Below are 17,177 nucleotides of genomic sequence, written 5' to 3'. Positions count from 1 at the left end.
GCAGCGTACTTACTCTCCAGCTGTGTTGCAAGAGCAGTTACATTTGCACTCAAGGGATCAACTGGGTCTGTGTTTGTTTCCATTTCCACAGGAGAGTTACTTCTTAAGGAATCTTTTGAGCTTCAAATACAAAGTAAAAAAGCTTCAGTAACGTTTCTGAATAGCAGAATGAAATGTTCTTACAACAGGATTTTTAGTTCTGTAGCAAAGCTAAATGGCCTAGAAGTCTACTGAAACCTGAATGACAGCAGGCTTATTTGTAGGAGTCTTGGAAGACACGCTAAACAGTTTAGTGATGCAAAATCCACCAGAACTGTTGGTGGTGGGTTTATATTTACTTGTTTTATTTGGTTTGATTACAAGTAGTAGTGGACATGTCCCTCGTAAATCAGGCATACGAGTACCCCTGGCTCCTTCCGCTTCCGACATTAACTGACTTTGTAAATGCACTCTTTGCAACTTGAAAAATGGTTCCCTGCTGAGACCGCCAACGCAGTCCTCACCATCGACTACAGAATTTTCTACCCACTAATGTGGCAACTCCAAGTCTTCATTTTCTAAACCCGTAATCATCATCAACTTATCTGCCTCAAGCATGAAACAATATGCTGGTTTGTGTTGGAAAAACTGTACTTTATACCCAAGCTGTTTAGCGCCAGACAGACAACTGAAAGCCAGATGTATAAAAGGAAGAGTCTGACTGAAGAATGAATCAGTTCTTGACTGCTAGTATTTGGCAACTCAGAATTTACATCTATACAATTAGGTACTTACACAGAAGACTTCAGCTATTTTTTCGTGTAGCATTCAAGCCAAGAAAAGGAGCTGTATTTCTGGCATTCTCAAAATAGCACAGAACTACCTAACCTAGATATCACAGCTACATAACCATGTGAGTTTTCAAAAAACTCACAAAGCGCCAAACCCACTTGTTTTATAACATCCATGAAACAGAAACGTCATAGACATTACGACCTTTAAATTCAACAGTTGATGTTCAACTCTTCGCTAGGTTCAGTCTACACTACAAAAATAAGAAAAATCACTGCCCAAATCCTGGTCACGACAATATTAAAAAATGCAATTATTCTTCAAACACCCTCTAAGCCAACGACACACTAGGGTCCATCCATCCTACAGAAGCCTGCTATGACATAGATCATACAGACATGCTGTTATAAAACACTGGGGGGGGGGGGCCCTTTTGACACTACACTTTTTATTCCATCAGAACAATACCAACAGTCTTGGGTAAAGGAAACAAAGGTTGTCCTGAATCGCAACATTCTTACCTCAAAGAGGACGTGAACTCAGAAAAGGAAGCCCAGCCAGTTTCTTTTGCCGGCATAGGTTCTTCCGTACTCCACACATCAGACCCAACAGAATCCAGATTGGCACCATGTGCCGTCTCCATGGGTACATCAAAGTTAGCTGACCAGTTCGGTGCTGAAAAACCATCAACAAGTTCATTAGGAACAAATCTAAATAAAAGAACACAAGTGCACATATGCCTAACGCACTGATTCTCTACATGTACATTCCAAAAAGTATAAAAATTCATAACTAGACTTTAAAGCACATGCGGAAGAATCCTCTATAAACTGTTAAAAAAACAAAAGCATTCCCTAAACCAGAAATTCTGCTAGTAAAGCAGAATTTTAAAAACAGTAACTCAAGTATCCTGCTAATAAAAAAAAAAATATCTGAAGAACAAAAACAACAAACCATACTACATCACAAGCACAATCCCGCTTCATTCTTTAAACAAACATAATGTTTTTATTTTTTCAAGACTAATTTCTACAATAGTAAAAAAACTTAAAAGAATTTTAATCCTTTTTCAGTTTCCTATGCACATTTTTCTGAACACAGAAAATGAGCATGTCAACTAAGGTATGGGCAGTCTAAAGTTCTCATGCACTAACACCACTGCTAAGTTTCAGAAAAGTTTAAGGCTTTTTACAACTTAAAATATTTATCAGGATTTTAAATTTTAGAGCAACTGTGACTTAACAGCATCTAATTTAGGATAGGTCAATTCAAAATACTTCACCTACCCAAGGGAAATACGTTTTTCATTAACACTTACATACAAAAAAACAGGCTGAAAAGGAAGCTCTGACTAGCAATTAGAAATTCCAACCCAGGCAGATATGGGAGGAGACCCACATGGATCAAAACTTGTTTGACACACAGATGCCAACGACACCAATCTGACAAAAGAAAAGAAAACCCTTAACTTCTTCTATTTTAATGTAATTCCTTACAGTCTAGATAACACAGGGCTTTTACCTACAGATATTGCCACTTTAGTTTAACTAAAGCCAGTTTAGTCTACTGTGACTTGAACGTGAAAATTTTTAAACCAATTACATCAGTTACGCCTCCACGTAAAGAGTCTACTGATGCACATCTTTTATTCACACATGAAACCAGACCAATGCAAATTCACCTGGCTTCTTTGCTTTCTTCTTTTAAAACAAGAGCATTGTTAGTTGAAAATGTGGTCTGAAAGGCTTCCAGTAAAAATAACCATATTTTAGATTCGGAGATTAACCACCTATTACTTTTGCAGGCATTCAAGATGTATATATTATTACATTGCATCCTTCCCTTTCTGATTCCTCTTCCTTTTTTTTCCTCTTGAAAAGTAGAAACATGAATTTTAGAGAGATTAAGTAACTTAACTCAAGACACGTAAGGAATTCTAACTTCCCAACATTTATTTGCATGCTCTGTGGCAAGCAGTCTTTACAGTGAGAAAGACTACTTTATTAAGACAGTTGGAATAAAAATAGTAAATGAAGAGAACTCCTACAAAATAAGACTGCTAGATCTAACGCCTTCCTATAACTCAAAGCAGCTGGAAAGATGCTACGTACGTTCACTTAAGTCTACTTCCATTTTGTCCTCTGTATTGGTGTGAGATTCAAACAAGTCTTGTTTTGTTCCATCCTCTTCTTCAGAATCCGTGCTTTCTTCACTGTCTGTACTGCCCGAACTTAAAATACAAAGAGATAGTTTACATTCTGTGTTCAGTGTCAGACCCTGGGCACAATACTGGAGAGTTTGAGGCTACAGAGAATTACAACAGCTATCATTTCTGTTGGATTAACTGAGGTATAATTTGTTGGCTGTTAGTATTCTCATTGCTCTCAAAACCCCAAGGTTTAAGGTTTCTCACTTGATCATGTAAAGAGGCTATCTCTTCCCTCCCATCTGCAGGCAAGAGACAAAAATTAGTTTTATTCTTGACATGCAAAAGGGAGCAAAAAAGGAAAGTAAGGAATCAGATTTGCGTACAGAGATTGCTGGCCTATTTGGTCTCTTCACACTAAACGGAAGTGCTGAAATACAAACTCTTCAACACTGATTTAACAAGACAGAACTTGATTTATATTAAACCCCAGCAACAAGCCTATTTTAAAGTAATCTCCCCAACAGTATTCCAGTCCATCTTCTAACTACATACACGCTTTAAACCCTATGGGCACCTCTCCCTTCCTGGTAAGTGCAACTAACAAAAAAACCCAAGGTGTTGTAAGAAGGTAAGGCTATCCCTGAAACGCATCCCATTAAGTAACCACAACACCATCAGGCAAAATAATTGTTTGTACAGAAGGTATTAGCAACAAGCATTTTGAAGGTTGGAAGGGAAGAAGCGATCAAGTTTGTGACTCAAGCCACAAGAAGGTCAGAGAAACCAAGACTACCCTGGGACAAAGTTCAGCACCAAGCACAGCCCTGAGAGTTTTGGGGACCAGATGGCCCTTCCCCTCAGAGCAGCTCCCTGTGCAGTTTTCCCCACAGCCACACTGGTACTGTAGAGAGCACAACAAGGCCTACAGAGGTGTGGAGCCAGACTGCCTTGCCCAAGGGAAGAATGGCTGAGCAGGTTTAAAAGCAGAGGAAAAGAGTAAGCATCAGGAAAAGAGTAAGCTACAAAAGCTCAAGTGCAGAAAAAGCCGAGTAGGCAGGAGAGCTGTTGCCATCTTCTGCAGATTATGGGATGACAGACACTACAGCCATGCCCCTACTCATTTCTCCACAGAATGGAAATTGCCAGTTATGCTGGACAGCCTGTACTAACAGTCAGCCTGAAGCAGAAGACATGGGCTCAGTACTGCGGGCTCACTATACCGCTACTTGGATGAAAACCGCATTTCCTACCTGGAACGCCTCTGGGACTCTGGTGTAAAGGCAATATGTTTTTCTTCCCAAATGTCTTCTTCATCAGAGCCACCATCATCAAACTGCTGTATCCGCTCCTTACAGCATGCCTCAAACAAGGCTATATTGCCCTAAACACAGCAAAAGTATAAAATCTGTATTTATGATTAATCGTCCTAGTTACATCAGTAAACATTTTGGAAATACATGACTATTCTGAATAGAATCTTAAACCAGCATGTGTGTGTGTGGGGGGAAATAATTCTCTAAAAGCAGCAGAAAACCATAATATCTTAACAACTTAAAGCTTATCAAGGAAATACTCAGTTCTTGTTTTACTCAGTGCTTGTTTTCCTCAGCTGCTAACAAGCCAAGTGGGCTGACAAAGAACGGCTAGGAGTTTCCATCACGTTTAAGGATGGCATGCAGGAATGACACTGAAGAGCTTTTCAGACCACCAAGTGCTCCAGCTTTATTTTCCTTAGTGAGGTTCGTTTCAGCTCAACTGACAAGTAACATCTAGGGTTAAAGACTGTCCTTACTTCCCTGTCACCACAATCTCGTTGCAAGACTGAAATAGTTTCTACCCATAAAACACAAGTGTGCAATACACACAGGTCAGATCCAAACCTGTTCTTGAACCTGGCCATATAAATTAGAAGCAATTCTGTTTAATACTGGTCAAAGAACAACGGTGTCTTCCAATTAGAAAAAAAAATCTCATGATACAGGAACAAGGTAGAGTAGTTCTTCTCTAAAGATTACACATCAGAGGAGTAGATGTAACAACCACCACCAAAACTCTGAGATCATGCCGAAGTTTCAAAGACAGCAATTTTTCCGATGGTACAAGAACACATACTTACACTTTCATTCGTATTGAGGGTAAAGTTGATGTCTGAGACCCGATCAAAAGAAACACTACAACAAAATACAGATGTATGCAATAAAACAAGATGTTGTATTGTGTCATGAAGACATTTCATTTCTCTTATGTTTCTCATTTTCCAGTAATTCAAAAACGTAAGATTAAAAAACAAAGTAGTTTCCAGCATAAAACAGTCAAATTCCACATTAAGGAGGCCTGGCATTCACGTGATTTTTCTTACTGTGAAATATTTTCAATGAAAATACAGAACAATATTGTCTCTACTCCATAGTTAACTGTGAAGATGCATCAAGCCTAAGGAAGCATAACTGAGCAGATATACGCAAACCTCAAATACTGTAGGAAAAAAACCTAGGCCTAAACAACGCCTAATCTGACTGGTGTACCATGATGCAGCTCAAAATCCTGCAGAGATCTGTGTTAGCAATTCTTACACCTTCTGATTTCACCACTCTACACAAAGACCTTCTCAACAGGAAAAGAGAAAGCAAAAAGCATAATATCAACTTCTGCTTCCTAAAGAAAAAAGTAATCTTTTTTTTTAAACCAGTCACTGAAGGTTTTTTCCCAAACTATACGCTAATTAGGCTTTACACATCTTCACATATTAAGCTATCAAGCAGTTTCATTGAAGTAATTACAAACATGTCTTAAGACTAAAAATAGCATTAGGCAAACTAAATCTCCAGGGGAAGCAAAAAGAGAGGGGAGGAAAAGATGGGAAATTCTACCAGACTTTCAGAAGAGTTAATACATTCTTTCTCTAGCCACATATAGCAGTGCATTCAGCAGAGCATGTACTACTTTTCCTCTAACCCTCACTGCATTTCGAAGCAGGGAGCAAGGTAAGTGGTCTACCGGAACATTAGTTCTAAGTGTGACCGTATTACTGCACAACAGTAAGCAGGTAATTTAAACTGCAACTGATTCTTACACAAAAGCCATAGCTTCAAAGTAATTTTGTCTACATCTTAATTCAATTTATCAGTATATCTATCACAAATCTCAAGAGATCTGCTTACACAAGTAGTCATCTTTCCACCAAGACTGTACACTACCAAAGGCATGATTTTTAAAGGAATTTCAACATCTATCCTTGCCAAAATCCACTTGCTTCTAACAAAGTTAGCGAGTAACCTCAGTTGCTTCCTCTCTCCTACCTTAATCTATAATCTCAGCAGATTACGTGGGGTAAAAAGGCAGCTTCAGTCAAGCTTCGATCAACTATCACTTAACATCTTACAGAAGAGCACCAACACGTTTTACTGTCTTTTGCCCTTCTAGAAACCATCTTCAAGTAACACTCATTACTTTATCTGCATGGTTCCACATCCCAAGCCATGAATTCTTACAAAAATCAAGATCAAATTGATTCTTAGCAAGAACTCCCATTGTTCCCTTTTCCATTATGGCATCAGTTTACTTCAAACTGAAGCGATCAGTTTGGGTATGGTGCATGGAGTGTTTTTGTTGTGTTTGGGGTGGGTTTTTTTCAGTGGTGTGGGTTTTTTTTTGTGTTTTTTTTTTTTTTTTAAATCTGACCGAGACTGTTCTCATTTCCTCATCACTTACCCTATTTGTTGAAATGCATCTTAACTACCTTAACCTTGAAAACAAAGGTAGATTTACGATGCCCTTCCTTTTACTGTGCCCTACAGAAAAGTACAGTCACAGACATGTTGTTCCTGTCATCTTTTCCAGGAAAACTTAAAAATAGGGCTATTCATCTGGTCTGGTACATAGATTCAGTGAGGGGCGGGGGAGGAAATCACTTTGAGGCACAGGGAAAGTGAAAGCACTCCCAGCAATGCCATGTCATTGGACAGACACAGCTTTCAAAAGCAGAGTTACAATTTAGTTATTTATTCCAAGCACTGCGTTCTCATGTTGGCACAACCAGGACGTTAGAAATGGAAGATAAGCTGTTGCTTTCCCCTAGGAACTGTAAAGGGAGGTTTCTATCAATGCACATAGATGGTACAAAAAGACACGTGACTGGCAACTGCCTCACATCAGTAAAGGCATCAGCAAAACCACAGTGAAATGCACAATAAGGAAATGCCTGAGATTATATTCAAAGCCAGTATAATGTTATACTCACTTGCCGATGTCATCTTGATCAGCAAACTTCTCATCGTTGAAGCCAAACTGGTCAATAAAATTGGACGTCATTTGTTGCATCTGATAATCAGAAAAGGCCTGGCAACCCCAGGACCAACGACAGTGATATAATGATTCTAATAATACTCTAAATCCTATTTGCCCATTTTGCTCCAAAGAAACAAAAGACTAATTTAAACATAAAGGACAGGGAAAGGATTTGTCTTAGCCTCTGACTTTTAAATGGTAACACTGACTGCACACCTGTTTACATGTACTGACCTGAAAGCCAGTTTAATAGCAGCTCTCAATAAGAAAGTTAAACCTCTAGTTTAAGCACGTGTTAATCAGCACCCTTCCAAATGCACCCCACAGAAACGGTGAAACACCACAGTATACTAATTAAAAGAAAAAGCTGTCTTTATACAAACTAACAGGAAATTATAAGTTATAAGAACCAGAAAAGTACGTTATATATAGATACTGAAGCACAGTTGCATATTTATCATGTAGTTATCACTAGAAATACTAGTCTCAGGCACACATACCAGCAGCATGTATTCAACATCTAGAAGAAGGAACTATTCAACATATTCCATCTCAATGCAGTGTCACTGACTCAACTGTGCTTTTTTTTTTTTTGATTTTTAAATGAACATGCCAGTGTCAACTGCCAGCAGATGGGTATATACACACTAATACATACATATTAATATATACACATTCTTCCATCCATAAAAACAGGTTTTGTCTCTTATTTCCTGGGACTATAATTAAACTACCACACATTCTCTAGGGACTTTTGATAGTGTCATTTCCCTGTGTAAAATCAAAAAAAAGCCAAGATACTCCAGGAAACAGCTGTCATGTCAACTCCCTTGGTTTCTTGCCCAAGTAGCTAAAGGGAAACACTATACAGACAAAACCTTTGAGGAAGGTGATAAAGCTGAACAAGTGAATATGGAAAGCAAACAAGAGAATGGTCAAAGCAGCAAGTCTGGATTAAGGCATTATGAAAACTGGAGAAAAAAGGAGATGCAGAAGGATGAGGTATATGACAAGACATTATCAGGGCTGGAAATGGGTCTAAAAAACCCTCTGACTGATACGGTCACTACGCTAAGCCAGGCCAAAGCAAAAACTGTTTTGCATTTTGATCCTAAGTTCTAAAATCTGATAGATAGTTCTGAGAAACTTTAGGATTTGATACCAACACAATTAGTATATCAACATTACACAGGTAGACAATCAAGTACTGACTGTCCTCCCTATGAAACAATTAACTCTGCTTTACAACGGCTACCGAGCTCTCCTTTCCTGTAAAGTATTTCCACTATTACAGATATTAAAATGCAGATGTGACTGAAAGACATTAGTGAATTAACTTCATGAAAAGAAAAAAAACTGAAGTAAACAGACTCCTCCTGTTTTACAAAAGGTGCAACCATTAAGAACACCACTTGCCAAAATAAACAGAAAAGACAGGAGGTTTGTGACATCAGCTAGTTATGAAACTAGTGTGAAATCTTATCTCTACCTCAAAATTTTCTGCAAAAAGTATATAAAATGCAGTTAAATTGCTAGCATCTCTCAGACCCTAGACAGTTTTATGCCAGTCTCTAGTACTTCCAGTATGCTTAAAGAGACAAAAAGTGGTACTAAGCTGGCAGAGAATGAAACAATGCCTTCCCGAAGGGAAAGTTTCCAGAGCCACAGCAAGAGAGCAGATTAAGTACTGCTGGCACAAGAAACCTTACAACCCAGGCCCAGGTGACAGAACACTTTTTCAAAACGTTTCAGTTTTGAAGTGTTACTCAAACTTTCATAAAAAAGCATTTCTGTGAAAAAGGCTGGTGGGGGAAAAGAAATTTTCCCTTCTGGAACAAAGGGTCTTCATTAGAAGAACATAGTATTGAACTGTATTTGGGTGCCAGAAGAAAGAAGTCATAGTGCAAGCAGAATTAAATTTGGCAAAAATAAATCAAAGAGGAATAGGTTCCTTAGTATTTTCCTCCCTCCTCCGAATTCCTAATGGGTCCACCCTCTACTTTTGGAAAATAACTTTGTTCCCTTCTTTAACTATTGATCTAGAACAGGGTATTCTAGCTGAAGCCAGAGACACCTTTATGAATTAAAAGTGTGCAGCTGGAGAATGCTTTGAGTAACTTCAAAGCATTCCCTCCAAGTGATTTATCTTGTCTAGTATGCTTTCCTCACAAGATTACTTTAAAAGGTATTTTCTCCCCAAGCTAAGCTAGTGAAATAACAAAAAGATTAAGAAAATTGTGACAAACTTGAAAGAAACAGCACTAAACCACATTTCTACAGATCAAGTACCCAGGGATCGCCTAAGCACAGCAGGTCACTAAGGGGGGGATGCATTAGAAGAGCAGAGATATTTAAAGATCTTACTTTCTCACTAGAGCTGCTACTAGATAGCACCCAGCTTACTTAGAGTTTGTATTCAGGTGTACTTTACATGCACAAAATCACTGAATCAGATAGAAATGCATCATATTCTTAGAACTTAAGCCACCACCCACATTTTCAACTTCAACAAACAATTACCATAAGTAAGAGCTATAGAAGATGCATAAAGTAACAAAGCCAGTCTTAAGATTATCTAGTGTGTGAGCTGGAAGATTTATCAGGGTTTTAATAACCCAGGTAAATAATGTGTTCTGTATAAGGGATCTACTGGCAGTCTTGCGCTGCATGGCTCCCACTTCCACCACCAGTGAAAGAACTAGAAGATACACATATTGCAGGTAGGACAGTACTATTACAGAGATGCTGTCACTGTTCTTTAAAATGGCACCAACGTTCGCCATAATCAGTCACTGCAAAAATATTCTAATGCCATAGCAATTTAAACACTGTATCGTTATCAATTAGTCAGCTATGAAAGCATTGAAATGTCAAGGTGGACACAGCTTTGACTGAAGGTTTCAGTCTGGTTGATCTGAAAATTCTCTAGACATTCACCTTTTTTTTCTCTCATTAAACCAATTGATAACTATCTTCGAAACACTCACAAATGAGTTGTCAAAAGCATACACTGAATTTAAAAATAAGTGACCAAGTTCATTGGAAATTTATTTCAGGAAGATCTGGCTATGCACACTTGTCAGGTATTAAGGGTCTATAAAGTTAAAAACATTTGAACTGCTGGGTACAACCTGTCACAGGGCCATACTTAGCTCTATGTATTGTTGTGACAGCCGTAGAATTTGATATTTTGCCAAAAACTATAAGTAACGAATCATCCTTGTTTCCTCATCAAAATAAGGGTCAACATTAAAAAAAAAGTCTATTAGCAAAACCAAACAAACTCTTATTTGCTTTCATAGCAATTCACACTTGCCAGAGAACACAATTAGAAGCCACCATTTCAAACGCAGTATCTAGTAAGAACTAAAGTTAACACAGAAACTGCGTTCAACTTAGTCAGACATCTGGCACATAAAACATGCTCTTGGGTATAGTGACATACACAGAATGATCAAAGACCAAAAACTGGAAGGCACACCAAGATATCATGACTCGTTAAAAAGCCATACCTGTGGGTTTGATAAGGCAGTTGTGTGCATGCACACGCCTAAGTTTTATTCTAAAATTTCTAGGTTTGTATTTGCTTGTCACAGAAATACAAGCTCTGCTGCTTTTTTTTAAAAAAATTGTATTTATATGTACAGAAAAAGTAAATTATGCTGTTTAAAGAATTCAACTCACCTGCTGCAAAGAAGAATCCTGTGAGAAGCCAGTTTCTTTAAAGTCAATTTCATCATCACTGGAAGAATGAATGTGGCAGGTAGTAACCTATACAAAGGAATTCAGTCATTTGCATAGTATATGATGAGTGTACTGGCATTATCTGCCTGGATCTTCAGTTTCATATCAAAACAAGAAACTGATTTATTTTTAGATTTCCCCGACTGCTATACCACATAAAATTCCCTGGAGTATTTCAATAGCATTAACATATGCACGAGCATTAGATACCCCAAAAAAGCCAAGGCTTTTGGCCACTGCAGAATGACTATTTAACACAGAAAAGCCAGTCTTACAGCTGACAGTTGTCTCAAACATGAGACTAAACTCATGTCATGTCTTTGTACTGCATGGAATATATCAAATAGCAAGCGAATCAGTTGTCACCAAAACACTATGTTATTTACAGAGATCCTCCTCCTTTCCCATATATAAAATATATTAAAAAATTCAAGGAAAACTGTCTAAGTAAATCTACAGGATTTACAAAAAGACAAAAGAATTAAACTTCAGAAATCCATAACCAACGTGTACTTGCGGAAACAAACATGGAGTTGTTGCCACAGCAACTGCTGTTTAAAACATTAGCTTGAAAGAAGATTTTTTTTTTTTATTATTTTATTATCTGACATAGAACTAGTGGCACTAGTTTGTTCAGTGACTACCATCTAAGCAACGTGCTCTTGGAAGTACTCATCTTCAATCGGTACAGCACTCCAAAGTAATTTTAGCTGAGACAGCAATTAGCTAAATAACAGTAGCAACAGCTGACCCTTAAGACCTATTCTATGAAGGATCACTAGTATAAAGCAAACCTACAAATGACAATTTTTACTGTACGATAATATATTGCATTATTCTACACACTCCTACAATTCCATGTTACATATTCTCAAGTGAAGTCAAGCAGTTCGTGAATTCCTTGTGTTTTCTTAAAAAAAAAGTCTATACAAAAGGAGTACAGAAACGCATATAAGGCTTCATACAAGACTGCCACATTTCTGTGCTACAGTCGGGACGCATATGCAAGAGAAATTAAAGCCGTTACCTCAGGTATGTTGTGCTTTTATGCTTTTTCTTCTGTTGGTGTAAGAGTTAAAAAAAAAAAAACTGGAACTGCTTTATTCTTGTACATCTACCATTCAGTCCTGCACTGCACTTTGCATACCAGAAGTGCCCCGACTTAAAGTTATTGACTTTCTGAAGGAAACCTGACCCATTAACACTAAAGCTGTCAGCAAGTGGGAAAAATAGTAATAAACCAAATTCTCTCTCTGGGCTTGTTGTGTCTGGAGAAGTCCAATGACATACTGATGGAAGACATCAGATAATGTATATCAAATGACAGACCAACTCCACTGAAGGTTAGTGTGCTCACTGTAACTCACTGTATATTTATGAAAACATTCTCGCAAAGCCTGCATGCTTGTCCTGCTTTCAGCTGGGACAGAGATTATTTTATTCTTAGTAGCTGGTGCAGTGCCGTGTTTTGGCTTTGATGCGAGAACAACGCTGATAGCACACTGATGTTTTTGGTTGTTGCTGGGTGGTGTTTATACTAAGTGAAGGACTTTCCAGTTTCTTGGGCCCTGCCAGCCAGAGGGCTGGGGGGCACAAGAAATCAGGAGGGGACCCAGCCAGGACAGCTGACCCAGACTAGCCAAAGGGATATTCCACACCATATGACATCATGCTGAGTATATAAACTGGGGGAAGAAGGAGGAAGGGGGAGACATCTGGCATTATGGCCTTTGTCTTCCCGAGTAACCGTTACGCATGGAGCCCTGCTGCCCTGGGGATGGCTGAACACCTGCCTGCCCGTGGGAGGTAGGGAACGAATTCCTTCTTTGCTTGTGTGTGCGGGTTTTGCTCTACCTATTAAATTGTTCTTATCTCAACCCCTGAGTTTTACATTGCTTTCCAATCCTCCTTCCCATCCCTCTGGGTGGGGGCGGGGGTGGTGTGAGCAAGTGGCTGCATGGTGCTTGGTCGCCGGCTGGGGTTAAGCCACAACAATGCTTCGACGTAGCTACAAGGCATGCCGTAGTTACAAGGCACTCCGCACTCCGCATCACAGCCCGTGCAGCCCTACACACCACCCCCTTTCATGTGGGCATAGTTTGAAACAACAGAAGTTAGTATACTTAATCATTTACAACTACAACTTGTTGTGAAAAGGACACCCAAACCCAAAATTATTTAGCTTTGGTTACTACTAATGAACAGGTTAATCCTCAGTAGAAATCCTGCCCTTACTGCTGTACCAGAAACAAGCCCAGGACTCTTAACTAGACATAGCATCTTCCGCCCCAAACTCTCTGTTTCGGAGCCAACAGGACACAAGGCCCAAGTAACTGCTCTTGTTTTCTGACAGCCGCTGTAGTTAAAGCATAAACCTGGAAGGAGGAACTAGCACTACTCCTCCCTAATAAATAGCAGAGTTGTGCCAGGGAAGGGAGTGGGAGTGACCACTGAAAATTGCAGCAATTAGTTCTTTACTTAAAGCTCTCCCTATTGAGAACAGTTGCTTTCGAACACCCACACGTGGCACAGGCACTTGTCACAAATAATTCATTCTATCTAATACGTGGCTTTTTTGCCTCATTTCCTGGTAACACTGAGAAGAATCTTCTGAAGAGAAAGGAATTACATGGTGATTTTTAAGGCAACCGTGAATGATTAGTCCTCTAGACTTACTTTTAGGCTTAGTGGTGGCTTATTATCCTCACCTGGTCTTTAAGTATACCTCATGAACATTTAATATCATTACTAGTATTGGAAGGATGCCACAAAGATACATTTGAAGTCATAAAGTCTCCTGTACAAATCTAACATAAATTGTATAGCATTCTTCACAGTACTAGCATTAATGCGCCCTGTCTAAAGAGAAAATGAACAATTACTCCACACTTGTTTAATCTTCAGCTAGGTAAATGTAAGCGGGTAAAGCTTAGCCAAGTACTGCCTGCCTTCTACCAAAAGGACAATTAGCAGTATAAAAACAAAAATAAGCTTCCTGTGAAGTCTCTAAAGTGTTTTGGGGAAACTGAGATAGTTCTGCTACATGCTTACCTCCAAGTCTGCCGTGAATGTTGTTTTACAAAAACATACCAAGAACGTTTTTGAAAGACAGAGAAGGAGAAAAAGAATGAAAGGAATAGAGTGTTGACACATTTACAATCAACATCCCTGATGTAAAACTGATAAAGAATAGTCTCATGGCAGCAGCAGCAGTTCAATAACACATGAGAGCCCAGGACCCACACCTTGCTCTGTTACAGTAAAAGAGCTTTGCTGAGCACCAAATGACTGAAGCATTGGAAGTACTCACAAGATCAGTTATTTCCACAGCCTTCACACAGCTAACTTATTTACATCTTTTTTAATGACCTTCACATCCTAAGAGTATGCATACACATAAAGACCAGATCATCTCAGCTTAGCAAATCCAGTAAGTTGACTGAAGATGATAAAGTGTAACAGTAAACCACAGTTCTGTCATTCAGGTCAGGAACCGGGCGCTCAACTATTTTGTCACCCATGACTAGATCCTGCTCAACAGCAGCTTGCTTAGGACAGAAAAACCATGAACCACGTAAATAAGTCTGCTCATCTACCCAGCAATAAATTTTCTATAGATTAGCCATATATTAAGAAAGGTGTGCTTAGGATATCGAACACCCACACTTTAAAAAAGGTATATAATTTTTCAGGTATAAACATTAGTTCTGGTAAGCTGTTTTAACCCAGGATGCTTTCATCAGCTTACAGAAGAGCTCAAACTCTCCAACATACCAAACTGTCCAGGTTTTCAGATAGAGAGAACGGGTCTGTGGAGACCAAAGCACAGATCAAAAGCAAGAAAATACGGGACAGTATAACTGCAAGTACTGTGGGGTTATGCTTTCAGGACATATCCATACAATAACCATAACTTAAACTTGACTCAGTAAAACAACAAGCTGAGTTTTCCAAGAGATCTGTCTTTTAGTATCTCCTACGCCACACCGTACTACCCACTACTGTTTATCATTCTACTAATCCAAGGCTCATGAGACTTGATCATGCAAGCAGGAACAAAGTCTATAGGTTTAGATATTCAAAGACACAGTATTTTCCAGATGGCATTTTAGATATAAGAATTTGTTTTAATAATCCTTATTTCTATTCATCTGAGTATTGTTGAGTTTGGAGATGTTTTAAATGAAGTTTTTACTGTTGTTACATCAAGTACATCCAAGTAAATGACCGTGTATCTAGAGAGCTAATTATCTTACAAAGTTAAAAATCACCTTAAAATTCCACCTCTTTAGATGACCCTTCTCTTGGTCTTGACCAAGAAGTAGTTTCTAACAAGAGGAACACACTATTGTGCAAGCACTATGAACAAATTTGCATTCAGAGCCTCCTGGAAAAACTACTATTTGTACATGATTTGGTCTTGCCCACAAGTTGCACAGTTCCAGATTAATCTCCTATCGCTTCTGTTGCCACACACATCATGTTAGCACTATGTTCCAGTTGCTATATTATGTTGAAATAGTAAATTTAACCATCTATCAGCCTTACAACCCAATTAATATAGGAATGAAGCTAATGAAGCCACGTGCAAAGCATTCCTGGAGAAGACAGGTATATTCAAATTCATTAACCGTCCTTGACATTGGAAACAGTCTCTGCTTATTAAAGTCTCCCAGTGATTACTCTTAAACTGCATGTTGCTCACGATTGCACAAAACCTCTTCATACTTCTACTTAAGTTTAAAGCTTCTTTTCCATAACTATTACCACTACTGCTGTGTGCAGGAGAAATAGCACATGTGCACTACAAAGCCCACAAAGTTACTTAGGCAACGTCAGTAACACGTGCAGTGGGATGCAGGTAGCATTCTCCCATTAAACGTATATGCTTATTTACATGCAGTAGATAGAGCAACTAACACCACCTCCTGCAGTTTTAGTTTGCAGTTTTCAAGCAGACAGGAGCTTTCAAAGACACCAACTTGGGGTTGTAAAGAAATCTTCCTTCTTGATGATCATCTGGGATGAGCTATACAAACTGAACTACTGCAAGATTCCCGTACAAGATATTAATGATATGGCTTTAGCTGAAGTGTAAACTAAAGAATTTCTAGTTCCACAGCTCAGCAGCTAGACGCACCTACTAACACAAGAACATCGTAGTTGGGAAGACTGGTTGTGCTGCTGACAAGAAACAAGGGCCCAAGTAAACTGCAACAATTTTGCTACCTTACCCATTGCTACTTACCAGGTCCACTGTATTCCTCTTGTTAGTCTCTCCTAACGAGCTTGTGCAGAATGTCTCCCATCGCTCTCTGACCTCCTCAGGAAGCTCTAGCACAGGAAACAAAAAAATCCCAATTTGATACTATTGACAACAGAGCATCACTTAGTTTTTAATTGTTCTCTTCTGCTCTACCAGAAGTACTGCAAAGAGCATACACATCCCTCCTAAATCCATGATTACTCCATCTACCAAACAAGTCCAAATTAAGCAGGTATGTATCTTTTCACATTTATTTCAGAGAGACTTCAGCAAAGGTTTAAGGATGGTAGGTTTTAAATTGAATACATCAATAATATTTTCTTCTTTTATCCAACAGCTACCTTTTAATTTAAGTTTGATTTACAGAACCACAAATAGTCAGGGTTGGAAGGGACCTCTGGAGATAGCCTAGCCCAAGCCCCCTGCTAAGGCAGGTTCACCTAGAGCAGGCTACAGAGTCACATCTAGGCAGGTTTTGAATGTCTCCAGGGAAGGAGACTCCACAGCCTCTCCAGGCAGCCTGTTTCAGTGCTCCATCACCCACAAGGTAAAGAATTCTTTCCTCTGATTCAGAAGGAACTTCTCGTGTTTCAGTCTGTGCCCACTGCCCCTCATCCTATTGCTGGGCACCGCTGCAAAGAGCCTGGCCCTGTCCTCTCAGCACTCGCCCTGGAGAGATGTGTGTGCATCGATGAGACCCCCTCTCAGCCTTCCCTTCCCCAGGCTCTGGGCGCTCTGTCCTGCTTTCAGCTGGGACAGAGATTATTTTATTCTTAGTAGCTGGTGCAGTGCCGTGTTTTGGCTTTGATGCGAGAACAACGCTGATAGCACACTGATGTTTTTGGTTGTTGCTGGGTGGTGTTTATACTAAGTGAAGGACTTTCCAGTTTCTTGGGCCCTGCCAGCCAGAGGGCTGGGGGGCACAAGAAATCAGGAGGGGACCCAGCCAGGACAGCTGAC

At 39.3% G+C, this 17,177-nt stretch overlaps 1 protein-coding gene across 1 annotated transcript in view; it reads right to left on the bottom strand.

Annotated features, from left to right (window-relative positions):
- Positions 1-17,177, bottom strand: part of PPP6R3 (protein phosphatase 6 regulatory subunit 3) — a 47,656-nt gene that overhangs the window by 9,736 nt on the left and 20,743 nt on the right. The window contains 8 exon segments of the mRNA XM_037403068.1: positions 14-120; positions 1,293-1,446; positions 2,883-3,001; positions 4,171-4,301; positions 5,037-5,091; positions 7,161-7,258; positions 10,892-10,978; positions 16,200-16,285. Of these exon segments, the coding sequence (XP_037258965.1) occupies positions 14-120; positions 1,293-1,446; positions 2,883-3,001; positions 4,171-4,301; positions 5,037-5,091; positions 7,161-7,258; positions 10,892-10,978; positions 16,200-16,285 (837 nt within the window).

Source organism: Falco rusticolus, chromosome 10, assembly GCF_015220075.1.
Source record: "Falco rusticolus isolate bFalRus1 chromosome 10, bFalRus1.pri, whole genome shotgun sequence".
Taxonomy (NCBI): domain Eukaryota; kingdom Metazoa; phylum Chordata; class Aves; order Falconiformes; family Falconidae; genus Falco; species Falco rusticolus.
This window is presented reverse-complemented; position numbering and strand designations above follow the sequence as displayed.